The 23,126-nt window shown below is 35.3% G+C and overlaps 1 protein-coding gene and 1 pseudogene across 4 annotated transcripts in view; one reads left to right on the top strand and one right to left on the bottom strand.

The window, feature by feature from the left end:
* The window catches only part of BRWD3 (bromodomain and WD repeat domain containing 3), a 235,373-nt gene that overhangs the window by 137,541 nt on the left and 74,706 nt on the right, over window positions 1-23,126 (top strand). For all 4 annotated transcript variants that reach the window (XM_045995124.1, XM_045995126.1, XM_045995127.1 and 1 more), the window contains 7 exons: window positions 10,224-10,391; window positions 12,597-12,780; window positions 14,065-14,158; window positions 16,102-16,251; window positions 17,739-17,815; window positions 18,397-18,565; window positions 19,079-19,192. In XM_045995124.1, the coding sequence (XP_045851080.1) occupies window positions 10,224-10,391; window positions 12,597-12,780; window positions 14,065-14,158; window positions 16,102-16,251; window positions 17,739-17,815; window positions 18,397-18,565; window positions 19,079-19,192 (956 nt within the window). The remainder of the gene's footprint in view (window positions 1-10,223; window positions 10,392-12,596; window positions 12,781-14,064; window positions 14,159-16,101; window positions 16,252-17,738; window positions 17,816-18,396; window positions 18,566-19,078; window positions 19,193-23,126) is intronic.
* Window positions 11,208-11,304, bottom strand: LOC123935690 (annotated as a pseudogene).

Genomic DNA, 23,126 nt, shown 5'->3' with positions numbered 1-23,126 from the left:
ATGGGGCTAACCCATCCTCCCACCCCCCTCCTCTCTAAAACCCTCAGATTATTTCTTAAAGTCCATAGTCTCTCATGGTTTGTCTCCCCCTTTGATGTCCCCCCTTTCAGTTTTCTTTTCCTTCCCCTAATGTCCTCTATGCTATTCCTTATGTTCCACATATGAGTAAAACTATATGATAATTGTCTTTCTCTGCTTAACTTATTTCACTTAACATAATCCCCTCCAGTTCCATTCATGTTGATACAAATGGTGGGTATTCATCCTTTCTGATGGCTGCATAATATTCCATTGTATGTATGAACCACATCTTCTTTATCTTTTCACCTGTTGAAGGTCATCTCAGCTCCTTCCACAGTTTGGCTATAGTGGACATTGCTGCTATGAACATTGGGGTGCATGTGCCCCTTCTTTTCACTGCATTTATATCTTTGGGGTAAATACCCAGTAGTGCAATTGCTGGGTCATAGGGTAGCTCTATTTTTAACTTTGATGAACTTCTGTACTTTTTTTCAAAGTGCCTGTATCAACTCACATTCCCACCAACAGTGTAAGAGGGTGCCCCTGTCTCCACATCCTCTCCAACATTTGTTGTTTCCTACCTCATTAATTTTTGTTGTTCTGACTGGATGTTCAGATGTCTTCTTTGGAGAAATGTCTGTTTATTTCTTCTGCCTGTATTTTAATTGGATTATTTGGTTTTGAGTGTTGATTTAGGTAAGTTCTTTACATATTTTAGATACTGTTTATTGGATATGTCCTTGGCAAATATTTTCTCCCATTCAGTAGGATACCATTTAGTTTTGTTGATTATTTCCGTTGCTGTGCAGAAGCTTTCTATTTTGATGCTGTACCAGTAATTTATTTTGGCTTTTATTTCCCTTGCCACAGGAGACCTATCTACAAAAATGTTACTATGTCTGATATCAGAGAAATCATTGCCTATACTCTCTTCTAGGATTTTTATGGTTTCAGAACTCACATTTAGGTCTTTTTAAATTTTTTTTTAAAGATGTGTTTATTTATGAGAGAGAGAGAGAGGCGAGAAGGGCAGAGGGAGGAAGAATTCCCAAGCAGACTTCCTGCTGAGCATGGAGCCCAGCTCAGGGTTCAATCCTTGGACCCTGAGATCATGACCTGAGCTGAAATCAAGAGTCAGCCATTTAATGGACTGAGCCACCCAGGCTCCCCAGTATAGACATTCTTAAATATTTGTTCTTCCAGTCCATAAGCATGGATGTTTTTCCATTTCTTGGTGTCATCTTCAATTTCTGTAATTAGTGTTTTATAGTTTTCAAAGGATAGGTCTTTCACCTCTTTGGTTATAGATTTATTCCTAAGTAACATTATTTTTTGTATCGTTTTCAATGTGATTGTTTTCCTAAATTCTCTTTCTGCTGTTTCATTATAAGTATATAGAAATGTAGTAGATTTCTGCACATTTTCTATCCCATGACTCCTGAATTCATATGTCAGTTCTAGTAGCTTATTGGCACAGTTTTTAGGGTTTTCTATATAGTGGGTTTTCTGCAGATAGTGAACATTTAACTTTGTCCTTACCAATTTACATGCCTTATATTTTGTGTGTGTGATCTAATAGCTATGGCTAGGATTCCAGTACCATCTTGAATAAAAGTGGTGAGAGCAGACATAATTTTCTAGTACCTTACTTTAAGGGGAAAGCTCTCAGTTTTTCCCCATCAAGGATTATATTAGCTGGTTTTCTGTTTGTTTTGTTTTGTGTGTTGTTGTTGTTGTTGTATACAGCCTTCATGATGTCTAGGCATGTCCCCTCTATCCCTACTTTGTTGAGGGTTTTTTATCATGAATGGCTGTTATACTATATCAAATGTATTCTCTCCATCTATTGAAAGGATCATGTGGTTCTCATCCTTTCATTTATTAATGTGATGTATCACGTTGATTGTTTTGTGAATGCTGAGCCACCCTTGCAGCCAAGGAATAGATCCTACTTGATTGCTGGATTCTGTTTGTTAGTATTTTGTTGAGGATTTTTGCGTTTTTTGGTATTAGGATATTTCTGGGCTCATAGAATAATTCTGGAAATTTTTCTTCCTCTTGTATTTTATGGAATACTTTGAGAAGAATAGATATTAACTCTTCTTTTTTTTTTTTTTAAATTTTTTTTAATTTTTTTTTTTTTATTTGCCAGAAAGAGAGATCACAAGTAGACAGAGAGGCAGGCAGAGAGGCAGGCAGAGAGAGAGAGAGGGAAACAGGCTCACCGCTGAGCAGAGAGCCCGATGTGGGGCTCGATCCCAGGACCCTGAGATCATGACCTGGGCCGAAGGCAGCGGCTTAACCCACTGAGCCACCCAGGCGCCCCGATATTAACTCTTCTTTAAATGTTTGGTAGAAGTCGCCTGTGAAGCCTTCTCATCCTGGACTTTTGTTCATTGGGTCTTTTTTTTTGATTACTGATTCAACCTCCTTGCTGACAGTCAGTCTATGCACATTTTCTATTTCTTCCAGCTTCTGTTTTGGTAGTTTATATGTTTCTAGGAAGTTATCCATTCCTTCTACGTTGTTATTGGCGTATAGTTTTTCATAATATTCTAATTGTACTTTTGTGGTGTGGTTGCTATTTTTCCTCTTTCCTTTGCAATTTTATTTATTTGTTTGTTTTCAGTGTTCCAAAATTCACTGTTTATGCACCACACCCAGTGCTCCATGAAATACGTGCCTTCCATGATACCACCACCAGGCTCATTTTATTTATTTGTCTCTTTTTTGGTCATTTTTTGATGAGTCTGGCTAGAGGTTTATAAATTTGTTTATCTTTCAAAGAAACAGCTCCTGGTTTCATTGACCTGTTCTACTGTTTCTTTAGTTTCTATGTCATTTATTTCTGCTCTACGTTTTGTTAGTTCCTAACTTCTGCTGGTTTTAGGTAGTTTAGTATTTTTTCTAACTCCTTTAGGTGTAAGGGTAAGTTGTTTCTTTGATGTTTTTCTTGCTTCTTGAGTAAGTCCTGTATAGGATAAAGTTCCCATTTAGAGCCATTATTGCTACATCTTAAACCTTTTGGACCATTGTGTTTTCATTTTCATTATTTCCATGTACTTTTGGATTTCTTCATTCATTTCATGGTTAATCCATTCATTGTTTAGTAGCATGTTATTTAACCTCCATGTATTTGTGGTCTTCCAGATTTTTTCTTGTATTGAACTTCTACTTTCATAGCTTTGTCATTAAAAATATGCATGGTATGACTTTAATCTCTTTGAATTTGATAAGACTCTTTTTTCTGGCCTAATATGTGATCTCTTCTGGAGAATGTTCTGTGTGCATCTGAAAAGAAGGTGTATTCTGCTGTTTTAAGATGGGATGTTCTAAATATATCTGTTAAATCCACCCAGTGCTCTGTGTCATTGTTTGTTTTTTAATTATGTTTAGATGTAAGTAGTATATTAAAGTTCCCTACTATTGTTGTATTATTATTGATTGGTTCCTTTATATTTGTTATTACTGTTTTATGTATTTAGTACTCCCATGTTGGATATGTAAATATTTACAATCATTCTTTCTAGTAGATTGTCCCCTTTATTATTATATAAAATCCTTCTTTGTCTCTTGTTACAGTCTTTGTTTCAAAATCTATATTTTCTGATGTAAATATTGCTACTACAGCTTTTCACATGCATTTGCATGATAATTGTTTTTTGATTCCCTCACTTTCAGTCTGCATCTATCTTTAGGTCTAAAGTGAGTCTCCAGTAGGTAGTATATAGATGACTCTTGTTTTGTTGTTGTTGTTGTTATTTTTTAAGTGCATTCTGTCACCCTGTGTCTTTTGATTGGAGCATTTAGTCCATTTACATCAAAGTTATTATTGATAGATATGTATGTATTGCTATTTTATTACTTGTATTGTGGTTATTTTGAAGTTTTTTTTCTGAACCTTATCTTTCTCTCTACGTTTTGCTGATTTGCTTTGGTAATGTATTTGAATTCCTTTCTCTTTATTCTTTGCCTATCTATTAATGTTTTTTTGATTTGTGGTTATCATTAGGTTTATGTAGAATCACTTGTGCATATAGCTGTCTATATTAACTTCATTGCACCCGTCTGTTTTCAATCTCAATTATTGCATTCTTTGTTTTTAACAGTTCTTTAACCCTTTTATCTGTGGGTTAAGGGCCTCCCCTAAGTCTTCCATGCTTTTCTCAAGCCCAGTGATTATCCTTATGACTGTTGCTTCAAATTCTCTGTCATGCCTATTACTTATATCTGTTTTGCTTAAATCTCTGGCCATGACCTTATCTTGTGTTTGAATTCCTCCATCTTGGCATTTTTTTCCAAGTCTCTGTCTACTTCTCTGTGTTAGAAAAGCCTGTTATTGCTTCCTGCTCCTGAGAATTATGGGTTTATGAAGAAGAAGTCATAAAGTGTCCAAGGCCTGGTGCTTCAAGGAATGTCTCTGGTATGTACTGAGTACACTCTGCTGCTGTGTTTCAGCTGCCCTGTCCTTCAGACCATTCCTCTTCAGAGGTTTTCCTTGCCTGCGGTGGGCAGTGTTTGGACCTTGGCCAGAGTGTGGTGTATTTTAATTATGTTTGCTCTGTCCTGCTTGTTAAATGAGACTTGATGGTACTTCTACTAGAACTAAAGCCTTGCAGAACTTTCTCAGGAGTTGTGGTGTGTGCAGGGTTTTCTGCTGGTCTTCTGGGCAAGGGGCCTGCTGCGCTGGAACTGAGGCAATCTTTACCTAGAAGGACAGAGTGCAAGGGTGTGGGTCCTGGTGTAAGCAAGTTAGGCAGCCAGCGTTGGCACTGTACGGTTTACTGAAGGTGGCTTATGTTTATGTGAGGGGCAGGGGAGGGAAGTGGTGCCAGCCAGTTCTTTTGTCCTGGGAGAGGGGTCTCTGCTTGCTGCTCTCAGGGAAGCACTCTGAAAAGAGCAAATAATCTCTCCCAGTGTATCCTAGTGTTTTTCAGTTGCAGTTTTCATGCTATTTGCCCCAGGGTTGTTTGCCTACCTAATCTCCAGGAGCACCACAGTGCCCTCAGGGTTCTATCCCAGCCAGGCCCACCGACCTTTAAAACTCAGCCTTCAAACCCCCCTGGTTGCAAAAACTCACAAAAATCAGCCCTTCTTATTTTCCCAGCCAGTGACTGGGGAAGTGTTCTCCTTGCTATTTCCCTGTGTGCTCCTCACTCTTCTGCCTTTCTCTGTGACCAGTACTCCCTTTCCTCAGAGCACCCATTCTGTTTCTCCCCTAAGCCATGTCTCCACACTTACTATCATTCTTGATGTGCTTCTTCTCTCCCTCTAATTGCGGAGTTTGTTATGTCAGTCCTCAGGTTTATTTCTTGGGTATTCAGAGTGATTTGATAGTTATATAGTTGTTTTTGAGGGATGAGACAATCCCAGGGTCTACCTACTACACCACCATCTTCTAGATGTCTATATTAGGTTGATGGTCATTTAAGAGTCAATCTATTCTTTACTGCCTACGTTTTAGGTGTATGGTGTCATAGTTTATATTCCTTTATTTTGTGTTTTCCTTGACTGATTTCTTACAGAAGTATTCATTTTAACTGCTTTTGTATTTCCTACTTGATACTGTCACTTATGGTCTTTACTTTCCACTCAAAGATTCTTTTAAATATTTCTTACAGAGCTGATTTATTGGTCATTAACTCCATTAGTTTTTATTTGTCTGGTAAAGTCTTTAGCTTTCCTATTCTGAAATAACCTTGCTTGATAGAGTACTCTTGCATGAAGATTTTCCCCATTCAGCACTATGAGTATATCATGCCACTCCCTTTTTGTTGTAACATTTCTGCTGAAAAATTCTGCTGGTAGCCTTAAGGGATTTCCCTTATGTGTTAACTGTCTTCTTCTGTTTTGCTGACTTAATTTTCTTTTTATTTATCACTGTATTTTTCCATTTTAATTACAATATGTCTTTGTGTGGATCTGCTTTTTTTGATTTTGTTGGGGATTCTCTGTGCTTCCTGGATCTGGGTATCTGTTTCCTCCCCCAGATTACGGAAGTTTTCATCTATTATTCCTTCAAATATATTCTCTGTCCTCTTTTCTCTCTTTCTTTCTTTCTTGTAGGACTCCCATAATATGAATTTTATTATGTTTGATGGAGTCACTGACCTCCATAATTCTTTTACCTAATTCTTTTTTCTCTCTTTTGTTTAGCTTGACTACTTTCCATTATTGTCATCTAGGTCATTAATTTGTTCCTCTGCTTCTTTCAGACTGCTCTTCATTCTGTTAAGTGTATTATTCATTTTGTTTATTGAATCCTTTATCCCTGGCATATTATTCCTTATCTTTTAAGTGTCTCACTGATGTCTTCCACTCTTTTCTAAAGTCCAGTACGTATCTGTATAATCATTACTTTAAATTCTCTGTCAAATATGTTACTTATATCTGTTTTTGCTTAGACCTCTTGCTGTGGCTTTGTCCTCTTTCTTAATTTGGGAGAAGTTCCTCTGACTTCTCATTTTGTTTGCCTCTCTGTGTCTCTTTCTGTGTGTTGGGGAAGTCAGCTATGTCTCCTCTTCTTGGGGGTATTGACCTTTTGAAGAAGAAATCCTTGTAGCACCTTTCAGTGTAGTGTACCCTTTTCCCTAGGCCCTGGCACTTCAGTGAGTTTTTCTAATGTGTGGTACATGCACTCTGCTGTTGTGTGCTGGCCACTTTATTCTTTAGGCCCATCTTTTGTAGATGCTGTCTTTGCCTGTTGTCAGCAATTTTGGTCCTTGGCCTATTGTGGTCAGCTTTAACTATTTGTGCTCTGGTCTGCTTGTGAAATGAGGTATTTGGTCACTGCCACTGGAATCCAGGTCCTGCAAAACTCCTGGGTCAGGAGATGCAGTGTTGGCAGGAGTTTGGGCGGTCTGAGGGAAAAGAACTGGTGTGTTGGAGGTAACTGTGACGTGGAAGGTCAGTTCCATCCGAGCACAATGGTGTAGGATGTGGTATAAGCAATTTAGGTAGTAAGTTATGGTGCTATACTGTTTCCCATAGGTGACCCTGTGCTTATGCAGTTGGGTCCGGGAGGGAAATGGCAGCTGCCAGTTACTTTGTTCACATACAGGTCTTTCCATGAATCCTGTCTCTCTGGGACACACTCTGAGATGGGCAGATCAGCTCCCCACTGTGTGCCTCAGGCGTTCTTGAGATCAGTTTCTATGCCATATATCTATGAGCTGTTTGCCTTGACTTTTTTTGAAGAGCAGCCCCAACACTTGCATGTTCTCCCAGAGCCAAACCCAATGACCTATAAAACAACAGGCTTTAAGTCCCACTATTTTCAAGAACTCATGAAATTAACATTCTCTGACTTACGAAGCCAGTCGCTACGAGGATTCATCTTTCCCTGTGAACTCCTCTTTGTGCTGTTCTGTATCTTGCCCTTCTCTATGACCTTGGCTCCCTCCCCACCATGGTGGCCATGATCTGTTTCTATCCCAAACCGTGTCTCAGCACTTCTTGCCTTCTCTGAGTCAGTCTTTTCTCCACCTTTAGTTGTAGAGTTAGTTCTGCTAGTCTTCAAATCGATTTCTGGAGTAGTTAGGCTGAATTGGTATTTATCTACTAATATTCATGGAAGGAGGTAAGCCTAGGCTCCTCCTACTCCACAGCCATCTTCCCCTCCATAGCAAATCTTCTTGTTTATATATTTCTCTTGCATATTCTGATTCCCACACCCCATCCCTCACATCAGAATGCCTTCATATCTTAGTTTGTTAATTGTAGGTTTTCTTCCAGGTATGAGGTAGGTATTGATTTATAAATGGAATTTTATTTCCTCACTAGGGATTTAAGACTTGAATTGTTTTTTATAGTGAAACATTGCATATCCTTTTATGTACTCTCTCATAAAGATTTGTAGAACAATAGTGTTACACATTTGCTAATATTAACTTTTACAATATCATATGTGTAAACAAGGGTGAAAAGCATGAATATTAAATAGGAGATAAAACCAAAAACATTTGAATAAAAAATCTCTAATTCATCACATTTAATTTCCTATTAGACCTGATGACTTGGCTGCTTGGCTACTCTTTAGGATACATTTTAGTCTGACTAGAGGACAAGGTGAAAAACATGTCTAAATGTATTTAAGAAAAAGAATATAAGGGTGCCTGGGTTGCTCAGTTTGTTGAGCATCTGACTCTTGATTTTGTCTCAAGTCATGCTCTAAGGTACCTAGAATCCAGCTCCCTGTGGCTCCATACTCAGCATAGGGTCTGCTTGAGGATTTTGTCTTTCTTTCTCTCCTTTTTCCCTCCCCACTCTGGAATAAATAAATAAATCTTTAAAAGAAAAATAATATAGAAGTAAATAAAATATTCAGATGTAATCCTTGTGTTTCAGTATATAAATAGAAATAATTTCTATAATTATCAATATACTGAGGTGTTTTCAAAAGAGATAGTGTCTGAAATAAATAAATCATTTTGATTTATTTCAGAAAGGAAATTCTCATGAAAGAAAGATGCAGAACATTTTCTATATCTGTAGTTGAACTTTAAACTTTACTCAGATCTCTACTCTGGACTTTTTGCTTTGGATATTTCATCAAAAAAGTACATTTGGAAATTCATAATTTAATAATTATTTTTAAGTACCTTCCTAATAATGGCTAATTTGGGGATATTTGTTACATCATACGTACACACAAACTGACATATTAAACAATTTAAAAGTTCTGCAAATCTATGGTCAGGTAATCTTCAACAAAGCAGGAAAAATATCCGGTAGAAAAAAGACAGTCTCTTCAATGAATGGTGCTGGGAATATTGGACAGCTATGTATAGAAGAATGAAGCTTGACCATTCTCTTACAGCATAAACAAAGATAGACTCAAAATTGATGAAAGACTGCAATGTGAGACAGGAAGCCATCAAAATCCTAGAGGAGAACATAGGCAGTCAGCTCTTCGGCATTGACTATAGCAACTGCTTTCAAGACACATCCCCAAAGGAGAGAGAAACAAAAGTGAAAATGAAGTTTTGGGACTACGTCAATGTAAAAATCTTCTGCACAGCAAAGGAAACAGTCAACAAAACAAAGAGGCAACCCACGGAGTGGGAGCAGATATTTATAAATGACACTAGAGATAAAGGGCTGATAGCCAAGATCTATAAAGAACTTCTCAAACTCAACACACACACAACAGATAATCATGTCAAAAAAATGGGCAGAAGACATGAACAGACACTTCTCCAAAGAAGACATACAAATGGCTAATGGACACATGAAAAAATGTTCATCATCACTAGCCATCAGGGAAATTCAAATCAAAGCCACATTGAGATACCACCTTACACCAGTTAGAATGGCCAAAATTAGCAAGACAGGAAACAGCAAGTGTTGGAGAGGATGTGGAGAAAGGGGAATTCTCTTACACTGTTGGTGGGAATGCAAGTTGGTATAGCCACTTTGGAAAACAGTGTGAAGATTCCTCAAAAAATTAAAAATAGAGCTTCCCTATCACCCTGCAATTGCACTACTGCATATTTACCCCAAAGATGTAGATATAGTGAAAAAAAAAAAGGCCATAGGTACCCCAATGTTCATAGCAGCAATGTCCACAGTCTCCAAACTGGAAAGAGCCAAGATGCCCTTCAACAGACAAATGGATAAAGAAGATATGGTCCATACACACAATGGAATATTACTCAGCCATCAGAAAGGATGAATACCCAATTTTTGTATCAACATGGAGGGGACTGGAGAAGATTATGCTGAGTGAAATAAGTCAAGCAGAGAAAGTCAATTATCATATGGTTTCACTTACTTGTGGACCATAAGGAATAACATGGAGGACATTAGGAGAAGGAAAGGAAAAGTGAATTGTGGGAAATTAGAGGGGGAGAAAACCATAAGAGACTGTGGACTCTGAGAAACAAACTGAGGGTTTTAGGGGGGAGGGGGTGGGGAATGGGTGAGCCTCGTGATGCATATTAAGGAGGGCACATATTGCACGGAGCAATGGATGTGATACATAAACAATGAATCTTGGAACACTGGAAAAATTAAATTTAAAAAAATTTGAAAGTTCTTTACAAGTACTGTTTGATATATGTTTTATTTTCATTTTAATCTTGTTTTTATTATTTATCTAAAAAGTTATAGATTAAGGTTGTTTTTACTGTATTTACTATATTGTTTTACTCCATGTAGGTTATATTAAAATTTTGTGGCTTTATATCTTTGGTCTCATTAAGGTGATGGTGAGGTGGTAGAACAAGTAATTGGACAACAAACCAATGACCAAGATGAAAGCATTCTTGATGGGATAATCAGGGAGCTACAGAGAGAACAAGATCTTAGACTAATTAACGAAGGAGATGTTCCACATTTTCCAATTAATAGATCGTATTCTGCTAATGGTGGTAAGTATGTATATATGTGATGGATACACTTCATTCATTTTATTTGCACTAAGTAATCACATGTAAGGAACATTTTAGGTTTGAAATAAGAACATTTTTTATTAATTTAAAATTGTGATATCAAATACACTGAAGTGCCATAATCTCATTGTCATTTGTGGCTAAAGGTCTTAATATGTCTCACAGGTGGTATATTTTAATATACTGTTTTCTCTTAACTCAAGAATGTATTTTCAGTCTTCACTTTTGTTATAATAAATGAGGTACTATAGTAAGTACATGTTTTTTGTAAAAGAAGAACCAGCCTATATTTTCAAAATTAAAACCCTTGAATGTAAAAATAACTAAGAAAAAATTTATCTACCTTTTTTGAAAAAAAAAAAAAAAAAAAAAGCAACATCTCCTTCAATTCTTGAATTTACAAAAATACACTGGAAGATAAGCCCTATTCATAGGAAATACCGATGCAACTTGTGGATTGATTTTCACAACAGTTTAAATACTAGCAATATTCTAATTTATTGTATCTTTTCTTCACTTTACATGAAATGTGACTATGCATCTGAATTTTTTAAAGATTTTATTTATTAACTTGAGAAAGAATGAGTGAGAAAGAGAAAGCATGAGAGGTGGGAGGGCCAAAGGGAGAAGTAGACTCCCTTGCTGAGCAAGGAGCCCAGGGCAGGACTTGACCCTGGGACTCCAGGATCATGACGCAAGCTGAAGGCAGACGCCCAACCAACTGAGGTACCGAGGTTCCCTATATATCTGAATTTTATATAAATCTTAGCTTCTGTCAGTTTTACTTTTTTTCTTTTAATGATGGAATACTTCATGAGTTTGCCTGTCATCCTCAGGGGCCATGCTAATCTTCTTTGTATTATTTCAATGTAAGTGCTGCCAAAGTGAGCACCATCAATTTTATTTTTATCAAGAACTATTAGTTGTACTTCAAAATGCTGTCTTAAGGGATTTTGGCAAATGTGTTTCTTTTTACATTCATATAATTGGGTTTTTTTTGGGTATCATAGCTTTTGGAGTCCAAGAATTGAATAAAACAATTTAAGTTAGAGGTGATTCACAAGGTATTATACTCATTTCCTGATTCTTAAGTATCCCATAAAATTAAAATAAAAACATTCTTTGTTCACCTAAGGAGCATCTAACTCAGATTGGCTTTCCTTAACATGGAACAAAATAAGAAGTGAGCTGATAATCCTACATAATCAGGCCCTTTTTGTTCCTTGATATAAAACTTTCTTAGAACCCTGATTTAGAGATTCATTAATGAAATCCACATTCAGCTCTACCCTCAATACTAGATTTCTGTTGATAGATTTGAAATGCCATAGTAAAAGCGACCCCAATGACTTCTGTTTCCAATGTTTATTTTTATTGTCTTTCCTGAGTGCTTATTTTAACAGTTGAATAAATCATGCAATTTCCATTTTTATTTTATTTGCAAATACAACAAAATAAATTAACAGAGAATGCCTAGGTGCTTAAAAAAAGGTTTTATTACTTTATTTCTCCTTTCTTTCATTGCTTACCAGTTTTAAAAATGAAATTTTGATAAAAATATTTTTTGCTTATATTTTTTCTCTTATTACTACTTTCAAAAGTCTATTGAAACTTTATCCATAGACCTTTTCATGGACTTAATGCAGGATTTAGATTAAAAGCTGCTTTCTGAAATAGTACTATTAAACATTTGTGAATCTACCTAATCATGTTAAATATCCTTTTTCTATTTCCTCAGTATTTACTAGATGACAGATATGAATGTACTTTGAAAAAATTTTAAAAAGTGAGAGAAACTTCAAAACCCTCAGGTTGGGGTGGGAGGTTGGGGCAACCTGAGGGTTTTGAAGGGTCAGGGGTGGGAGGTTGGGGGAACAGGTGGTGGGTAATGGGGAGGGCACGTTTTGCATGGAGCACTGGGTGTTGTGCAAAAAGAATGAATACTGTTACACTGAAAAAATAAATAAAATGAAAAAAAAAGTGCATATAAAACAAGAAAAAAAAAGTGAGAGAAACTTTAAATAATTAGTGCCTTGCTTTATTCAGGGTGGTACAGAAAATGTAGAACAAAAGGATAGGAATATTGTCTAGAAGTACCATCTTACACTCTCCTATTCTGGAGTACTGATCTCCAAAAATGTGTGCTTTTACTCAGAGAAAGTAGTACCTTTCTTTTTATTTTAGCTCTGAGACGTCCAAATATGGACATATATTCATCCCCAAATATTGGGCTTCGACGTAGTGGTCAGATTGAAGGTGTCCGACAAATGCATAACAATGCTCCTCGAAGCCAGATGGCCACTGAACGAGATCTCATGGCATGGAGCAGAAGAGTGGTGGTCAATGAACTAAATAGTGGAGTTAGTAGGTGAGTCAATAAGGTAACATTGATAAGAAAATTGAGAATTTTATTGTTAGGAAATTTTAATAACTAACGTATATTTTAATCAAGCTTAGTTTTGTATTAGTTTTTCTACATTATTCCAGTTAGTTCATTCCATAACAACTATTTAATGATTATTTTTTTATTTACTTGGCTTTGTACTAAATGGTTTGGGAAATACTGAAAAATAAAAAACAGTTTGTTTTCCATGAGTTTATAGTCTAGGTTAGAACATAAGAATACAAATACTATTAAGTAAGAATATGAGACCATATGTTATTAAATATGTCCTTGGTATATAGACCCAAAATTCAACAGTGGTTCTGAGGAAAAGGCCATCACTTTGATATTGGAATAGTTTGGGAATGCAGCATAGATATGTTGTAGACCCCAGTGCTTAAGGTATATTTTGAAATGCCCTTTAAGTAGACGTCCTTGTATGAAAGGACTTTATTAGGATGAATTTTTAATTTAGAATACCTATTCTTATTTATAGGTATTTAGAATACCTATTCTTATTTATAAATCCTAACAGATAATCCACATAGGCTGGAAATAGAAAAGAAAAAGGACATTTGACAGAGAACATACAAAATCTCTTAATAATGCTATTTCCTTTCCCAATTCTTTTACTCTCTCATCCAACAAGCAGCAAACATAATTGAGTTTTGCCTTTTCTTAGGGAAACATAGGTAATTTATGAAGTCTTAGCATTAGAGGAATTTGAAATAATTCTTTACTCAAAACATTAAAGTACAGTTAAAAGAAGGAAGTCAAATGGATACTTGTATGCCAATGTTCATTGCTATATTATTCACAATACCAGAACAGTAGAAATAACTCCAGTGTCTGTCCTCAAATGGATGGATAAACAAAATGTGATATATGCATAAAATGAAATATTGCTCAGTCATAAAAAAGAATGAAATTCTAATAAATGCTCTAACATGGATGAATAGTAAAAACATAGCATGTGATTCTACTTCTATGACATATACAGAAAAAATTTATAGAGACATAAAGTTGATTAATAAGGACTGAAAGAAGGAGAAATTGAGAGTTACTGCTTAATGGTTACAAAGTTTGAAGTGATGAAAAAGTTTTGGAAAGAGTGGTGATGGTGGTTACACAACATTGTAAATGTCATTAACGTACACCTAAAAATAGTTAAAATGGCAAATTTTACATTTGAAGATATTTTTGTTATCTGACCTTTAGACTATTGGTTTGATTTTTATGATTTTCTCTCACTTTGACCTTTATTATTAGGGTTCAGGAAGAATGTCGAACTGCAAAAGGTGACATAGAAATCAGTCTTTATACAGTTGAAAAGAAGAAAAAGCCATCTTATACTACCCAAAGGGTAAGTTTAGTTTTACAGTCCATTGGGTTACACTACTTGTAAATATTTGCAGATACTGGGTTTTTCAAAGGTAGCAATTATGTATTAAGGGGCTATTTTGCTAGCTAACTACATGTATAGATAACCTGTTTTTTAAACCTGAAATTGAAATATATGGCAGTTATTAATAAAGATAAAATTACACAAAGTTAGGACTGTTCTCCAAAATTTAGGACATGTGGTCATTGCAGGTATAAAACATTTGTATTAAAATACCATTTTCATATGGTTAGAGTAAAACCTTAAAATTGCTGGCTGGTCACTAATCATAGTATAAAATAAATGTTTAGATATCCTAAGTCAGAGGTTAACAAACTACTATGCATGGTTTAAATCTAGTCTACAGCCTATTCCTGCTAATAAAAGTTTTATTGGAACACAGCCACACTTACTAATTAATACATTATCTGTGGCTGCTTTCATGCTATAGAGTTGAGTAGTTATAACAGAGGTCATATGACCTGCAGAGCCAAAACTATTTACACTCTGACCCTTTACAGAAATGCCCACTCTTGGCCTACCTAATCATATAGACGCACAATCTGATCTATACATTGGGAAGATTCATATTCCCAGTAGAAACAGCTAGGTAGGGAGTCAGATTCCTTTTTTTTTTTTTTAAGGGAGTCAGATTCCTATACTTCATTAGGTACTTAGTAAACCCCTTACTAGTATTCTGAGATTGAACAAACTAGTTGCATAACAATGTATATTCTTATTCCCAGATCTAACTGTAACTCCTAAAAAGTATGGCAATTTGGAGAGTCTAGGATGATTTTAATTTTATTGAAGAAATCTAGGCAATGGGCACTGAATTTTAAATGTTTTTTTTTCAGTATTGATAAACACAATTTTAGGTAAGTTTTGTATGAATATCTTCAAATATCCTTAGATCGTTTTGATGCCCACTTTATTAATTTCTGTTGAGGTTTGGTAGCTTATTTGATGTTCTCTCTTAATGTTATTTTCTTAGACATTTTGAATGACTCAGATCTATGATTTATATTATTTTCTCCTGCTAAGTTGATTTTTCAAATATACTTGTCTGAGACTAATAATAATAAACAGGGTTGTTGGGTCTATAAACATTTTTATTTGTATCAGAAATGAGAAATATTTACATATGGGGCAAGAAACTAGTCCTTGTTACTGATTTATTTAGGACTTTTAAACTTGTTTACTCCTGATAACATGCTATGGTTTTAAGTTTAACATAAGGTAATATCATTAATATTTTATACTTGTAAAGGTTAGAAGAAAATAATTTTTGCTTTAATTTTAGTTGTTAAAAATTAAATATTTTATCAGTTTATTAAATGTAGTTTTTTAAAAGAACAAGGAAGTACATATTATATTAAGAATTATATATACATAGGTATGGTATATATATCTTGCTTCACCTTGCAATAAATTGTGAGTAATACAGTATATGTAAATTCTGAGTGGGACCATTCTTGCAGCCCAAACTTTCAGCACACTCTTTAATTTGATCACAAAATTTTTGAAACAGGAAAGTAATAAATATTAATGGAAGGTAGCTGAAATATATATAGATATATCTTATATTTTCTTTTTGGGGATTTATTCCTAATTATTACATGCATCCCTCCACTCTCCCCCACCCAAATTATTTGCTTTATATATTTCTGTTTGTTCACTCAGCCTTTCATTTTTTTTTTAGATTTTTATTTTATTATTTGACAGAGAGATAGAGCCAGAGAGCACAAGCAGAGGAAATAGCAGAGAAAAAGGGAGAAGCAGGCTCTATACTTAGCAGGGAGCCCAACATTGGGATCGATCCCAGGACTCTTGAGATTATGAGCTGAGCCAAAGGCAGACACTTAACCATTTGAGCCACCCAGGCACTCCAGGCCTTTCATTTTTTAAAAATTTCTGTTTTACAGACTGATTATCAGCCTAGCTGTGGGCGGTCTTTACGGAGGACACAGCGCAAACGTCAACATACTTACCAAACACGGTCCAACATAGAGCATAATTCACAAGCATCGTGTCAAAATTCAGGTGTACAGGAAGACTCAGACAGCTCCTCAGAGGTTAGATATCTGCATTTATTTACTCAGTGTAATTTTTTGTTTACCAGTTAGTATCATTACCTTGGATTTACTTTTAATAGTGATTTTAATAGAAACTAATTTTAATGATTTTCTTTTAAGATTTTCCATTAGTAACGCATTTAATAGGCAAATTTGAACATTATATTGAATTCCTTTAGGTATCTTCTCTGATTTATACCTAAGATACTATTTTGTTTGAGAGTATCAAATATGCCAGTAAGTTTGACTTTGGGACAATGAGAAAAGAGTGAAAGGAAATCTACCCATAAATAAGAAGTGGAATATAAACAATAATAACTAATTTACAGTCCTGGAACTGGTTTACTGTGTAATTAGCAGAAAGGCACATTTTCCGTTATTGTTGACTTCATCAGTCATAGAGATTATGAAGTGATGGCTTTTTTCAGACCTACATTTTTCATGGTAATAGAATAGAGTTTACCAATTCTTTTCTTCTCTTCTCCAGTCCTTTCTTTTTGTTCTCTTAACAACTTTCATTATTAAGTGGATAATGTGGGCTTAATTATTCATTGATAATATATGGCCCTCCTATTATTCTTCCAGCATTCACAGCTTTTTAATTCTTACCAGTGATGTCCTTCCTCTTCTCCTTCACCTGTGAAAATCTTGAACTAAAAGGAATAGTCAGGTATTGAGGACTATTTCCTTTCTAAGGTCATAATAGTGGTATGGTTTTGTTTTTAAAAAGAATCATAATCTTACTAAATGTTTATAGTTAAAATGCTTTTTTTGGTTAGGATTTACTTTAAAATAATCACTTGAGTATGAGACAGTTGGTGATGGTACAGATAAAACATGATAGGCAGTGAGTTATTGTCTATACTGGAGATTGTGTACACAAGAGTAATTTATTCCCTCTACTTTGGAATGTTTGAAATTTTACATATTATAAAGATTATTTTATGAAGAGTAATTACATTAACTTGGCAGAGGCATATTTTTTAAAGCAATGGTTTTAATATTTAAGAGGATTATATTTGGGAACCTTAAGGAGTCTGTTCAGTCTTTGAAGTAATAAAAGATGTCCCATATCAGTAAGATAGTAGATGTTAGAAGGTTTTAAATACCTGGTAGACTTAATTGTGAGTTACAGATATATGTAGAAAAATGATTATTTTTAAAATTAATTTATTTATTAGAGAGAGAGAAAGGGAGAGTGGGGCAAGGTGCAGGGGGAGAGGAGAGTGAAAATCTCAAGTAGACTCATCACTGAGTGCAGAGCCTGACATGTAGCTCAATCCCACCACCATGAGATCATGACCTGAGCCAAAACCGAGTCGAACATTCAACCTACTGAGCCAGGCGCCCCTAATTATGTTCATTTTACCTGGATTGTTGTATTGGTTGGAGGAAATACAAAAAGTGTCATAAAATAGGTAGTGTGTGCTAATTAATAATATGCTAGTTAATAACCATATATCTCAACTGCTGGCTCCTTGTTGCAGGAAGATGAAACAATTGGCACAAGTGATGCTTCTGTAGAGGATCCTGTTATTGAATGGCAAAGTGAAAGTTCTTCCAGGTAGTTTTAATGGTTTTGATTTCATCAAAATTATCTGACCATTTTAATGTGAAATTATCTTCTAGGAGGAATTTGGTAAAACCCGAGTTAAAATAGTATTTCATAATAGAAAGAGTACTGGGTTGGAAATTCAGAGACTTGTTTCATCCTGGTTCTACCTTTTTGGGCATGTCACTATGGGCTTTAGTTTCCTCATTTGTAAAATAAGATGCTTTGTAAATCCAAGATTCTGCATCTTAGCAGGCTATGTTTATTTAGTTGAGTTTTAAAAACAGCTTCATTTAACCATTTCTAGGGATTAGGGGCATCTTTGTTTAAAGAAGCTTTTGTTACTTGGACAGGAATTTTGAATTTTAAATTCTGTTATGGAAAACTAACCATTATTCTTTATCCAAGAAGGATTTCACTGATATCACTTAATGATCTAAAATCTGTATTGATATTTTTTTCTGTTCAGTTAGAACAAAATCAAGCCATGTCATTTATAATGCTGTTTTATTACAAAATGATCATCTTTAAATTAGGAGACAAAACTATTCCTTTCCTAAACTTATATATTCATAATTTCGATACATTTATAGTGATTCATCAAGTGAATATTCTGATTGGACAGCAGATGCTGGAATAAATTTGCAGCCTCCAAAAAGACAAACCAGACAGGCAACACGGAAAATATGCAGCAGCTCAGAGGAGGAGAACTTGAAGTCACTAGAAGAAAGGCAAAAGAAACCTAAACAAACTAGAAAGAAGGTTTGTAAATTTTTAAGTTGTTTTTGTTGTATTTGTTTTTGCCTTTGACACTTGAAAAATAGTAACACTTGACTTTTCTCTAAAAATAACATTCCATTTGAGAAACTAAGTAAAATTGTTTAAAATGACTTTAAAATAAAAAGATGTTTTAATTTTTTTCTGTTATCAAAAGTAGAGGCTAGAATATCTATATTATTATTTAGTTATTGTTAAAATATTGATAATTATTTTTTAAAATATAGTTGAGTTTTAAATAATAAGCTAAATTTGTGGTTCTTACATAGTATATAATGTCATATTATTATCTGTCAGCCAAAATTGAGCAACATATTAAAGAATTCACTTGACTGTTTTATTGGTACAAAGTTGTACATAATTTTAATTGATAAATGAAATGTTAAAAATTTGTATATTTTAGGTTTTATTATAACCTGATTTTTTTAACATTCTCTGTTATTTTTCATACTACTATTCATATATTTATGGTTTATATATTTGTGAACTATATTTTAGAAAGGAGGACTGCTTTCTATGGCAGGTGAACCCAATGAAGAATGGTTTGCCCCTCAGTGGATTTTGGATACCATACCACGACGTTCCCCATTTGTCCCACAGATGGGAGATGAGGTAATTGTTACCTGTTATAATCTTTTTCTCTTAGAACCTCAAGAGCACTCACTTTAGTCAGTCTTAAGGCATTTATATTCTCAATTATATTATAGTTATATGTACACTGTCTTTACTGCTCACCTCTGTTATGTATGGATGGAATCTTAATAATTTTTATATCCTTAATGTTGTCAAAAACCTACCTCTGTACTTCAGAAACATATAACTTATAACTTGAAGACAGAGTTTGGGCAAAGAGAAACAGTAGCTTTATTACCTTCCCAGGCAAAGGAGGCTACAGCAGGCTATGGCCTTCAAACCTGCAGTTCCACTAGAAGAAGGGGATGGGGGTATTTAGGGAAATATAAAATCAAGCCAGTTTGATAGGAATTGTGTACTTTCTACCAGCTCTTTTGTCATGTCTTTAGGGTAGTAACAGGTTCCTAAAACAAAAGGTTAAGAAGGGAGGAGGGGAGGTTTGCAGAAGAGTTGTAAAAGAATACTTTAAAATCTAGCTTCACTGAAGCATTACTGTAGTCATTTTGATATCTTTTTTGTTATTATTAACATGTAATGTATTGTTTCAGGGGTACAGGTCTGTGATTCATCAGTCTTGCACAGTTCACATTGCTTCCATAGCACGTACCCTCCCCAGTGTCCATTACCCAGCCACCTCATCCCTCCTATTGCCATTCCCCCACTCCAGCAACCCTCAGTTTGTTTCCTGAGATTAAGAGTCTCTTAAGGTTTGTCTCCCTCTCTGGTTTCATCTTCCTTCATTTTTTCCTCTCTTCCGCTGTGGTCCTTGCCTTGTTTCTCAAATATCACATACCAGTAGATCATACAATAATTGTCTTTCTCTGATTGACTTATTTTGCTTTGCATAGCCATTTTGATTTCTGTTCAACTTCATGCTTTAAATGATTATACTTGTAGTATTTAGCATAGAATCTCCAACATATTAGATGCTCAGAGACTATTTAAATAAATTGATTGGCTTATGAACTCATGGAAATAATTGTACCTATTTTTAGCCTAATTGCAACTTAGTAGGATTAAAGTGGTATTTTGAGTCCTAATAAATAAAGTGGTATTTTGAAAATAAAATAAATTAAAAAATAAAATAAATAGGGCACCTGGGTGGCTCAGTGGGTTAAGCCGCTGCCTTCGGCTCAGGTCATGATCTCAGGATCCTGGGATCGAGTCCCACTTCGGACTCTCTGCTCAGCAGCGAGCCTGCTTCCCTCTCTCTCTCTCTGCCTGCCTCTCTGTCTACTTGTGATCCCTCTCTGTCAAATAAATAAATAAAATCTTTTAAAAAATAAATAAATAAATAAATAAATAAAATAAAGTTAAATTAAAATAATAAAGTGGTATTTTGAGTCCTTTAAAAAAAAAATCCATGAAGAACCTGATAGAAAGCATACTGTAGGACAATTACCCCTTTCAGTGATTAGAAGAATGTTATTTTGTGAGTAAGTCCTTCCTACTAAGCCTGTGATTGAACAACATAGCCATATTTATCACTGGTAAGTCAATAATTGATTTAAATTCGGTCTTGTGAGAAAATTTTCATTTTCTTATCAAAATGATGGTAATATTGCAAAATTTAACTAAAATTGGCTTGTATGTTCTCTGATACATTGATTGTCATTCATTTCTGAGTAATTAAATGTTCGCAGTTTTTAATTTAAGACTAATAATAGCAATGTAATATTGTCATCATAATAAAAAAGGGGCAAAACTTTGCAAATGTATTTAAAAGCCATGGGACCAATAAGAATTTCACCAAATGCCTCTGTAACTGACATTTATAGATATCTTATATCAGACATAGTGATCAAGTAGTCTTTCTTCTTTTTTTTTCAGAGAAAAATTATTTTCATTTTTCAAGAATTAAAATTAAAAATAAAAATAAGAATTAAAAACAAGGCTGATTTTAGCTGGCTTGGTGCTTTAATTTAAATTAACACATAATGTATTATTAGCCCCAGGGGTAGAGGTCTGTGAATCGCCAGGTTTATACACTTCACAGCACTCATCATAGCATATACCCTCCCCAATGTCCATAACCCCACCACCTTCTCCCTAGCCCCCTCCCCCTGACAACCTTCAGCTTGCTTTGTGAGATTAAGAGTCTCTTACGGTTTATCTCCCTCCCAATCCCATCTTGTTTCATTTACTCTTTTCCTACCCCCAAAATCCCCGACATTGCATCTCCACTTCGTCATATGAGGGAGATCATATGATAGTTGACTTTCTCCAATCGACTTATTTCGCTAAGCATAATATCCTCTAGTTCCATCCACGTCGTCGTAAATGGCAAGATTTCATGTCTCTTGATGACTCCATAGTATTCCATTGTGTGTATATACCGCATCTTCTTTATCCGTTCATCTGTTGATGGACCTCTAGGTTCTTTTCATAGTTTAGCTATTGTGGACATTGCTGCTATAAACATTGGGGTGCACTTGCCCCTTCGAATCACTACATTTATATCTTTAGGGTAAGTACCCAGCAGTGCAATTGCTGGGTGGTAGGGTAGCTCTATTTTCAACTTTTTGAGGAACCTCATGCTGTTTTCCACAGTGGTTGCACCACCTTGCATTCCCACCAACAGCGTAGGAGGGTTCCCCTTTCTCCGCATCCTCGTCGGCATCTGTCATTTCCTGACTTGTTAATTTTAGCCATTCTGACTGGTGTGAAGTGGATCTCATTGTGGTTTTGACTTGTATTTCCCTGATGCTGAGTAATGTGGAGCACTTTTTCATGTGTCTGTGGGCCATCTGAATGTCTTCTTTGCAGAAATGTCTGTTCATGTTCTCTGCCCATTTCTTAATTGGATTCTTTGTTCTTTGGGTGTTGAGCTTGATAAGTTCTTTATAGATGTTGGATACTAGCCCTTTATCTGATATGTCGTTTGCAAATATCTTCTCCCATTCTGTCAGTTATCTTTTTTGGTTTTGTTAACTGTTTCCTTTGCTGTGCAAAAGCTTTCCATCTTGATGCAGTCCCGATAGTTCAATTTTGCCCTGGCTTCCCTTGGATTTGGCAATGTTCCTAGGAAGAAGTTGCTGTGGCTGAGGTCAAAGAGGTTGCTGCCTGTGTTCTCCCCAAGGATTTTGATTGATTCCTTTCTCACGTTGAGGTCCTTCATCCATTTTGAGTCTATTTTCATGTGTGATGTAAGGAAATGGTCCAGTTTCATTTTTCTGCACGTGGCTGTCCAATTTTCCCAACACCATTTGTTGAAGAGTCTGTCTTTTTTCCATTGGACATTCTTTCCTGCTTTGTCCAAGATTAGTTGACCATAGAGTTGAGGGTCTATTTCTGGGCTTTCTGTTCTGTTCCATTGGTCTTTGTGTCTGTTTTTGTGCCAGTACCATACTGTGTTGATGATGACAGCTTTGCAATAGAGCTTGAAGTCCGGAATTGTGATGCCACCAACTTTGGCTTTCTTTTTCAACATTCCTCTGGGTATTTGAGGTCTTTTCTGGTTCCATACAAATTTTCGGATTATTTGTTCCATTTCTTTGATAAAAATGAATGGGACTTTGATAGGGATTGCATTAAATGTGTAGATTGCTTTAGGTACATAGGCATTTTCACAATATTTGTTCTTCCAATCCAGAAGCATGGAACATGTTTCCATTTCTGTGTGTCTCCCTCAATTTCTTTCATGAGTACTTTATAGTTTTCTGAGTATAGATTCTTTGCCTCTTTGGTTAGGTCTATTCCTACATATCTTAATAGTTTTGGGTGCAATTGTAAATGGGATTGACTCCTTAACTTCTCTTTCTTCTGTCTTGTTGTTGGTGTAAAGAAATGCAAATGATTTCTGTTCATTGATTTTATATCCTGACACTTTACTGAATTCCTGTACAAGTTCTAGCAGTTTTGGAGTGGAGTCTTTTGGGTTTTCCACATATAGTATCGTATCATCTGCAAAGAG

Source organism: Meles meles, chromosome X (genome assembly GCF_922984935.1).
Source record: "Meles meles chromosome X, mMelMel3.1 paternal haplotype, whole genome shotgun sequence".
In the NCBI taxonomy this organism is placed as follows: domain Eukaryota; kingdom Metazoa; phylum Chordata; class Mammalia; order Carnivora; family Mustelidae; genus Meles; species Meles meles.
Note: the sequence above shows the minus strand (reverse complement) of the source record. Positions and strands in the feature narration are given on the sequence as shown.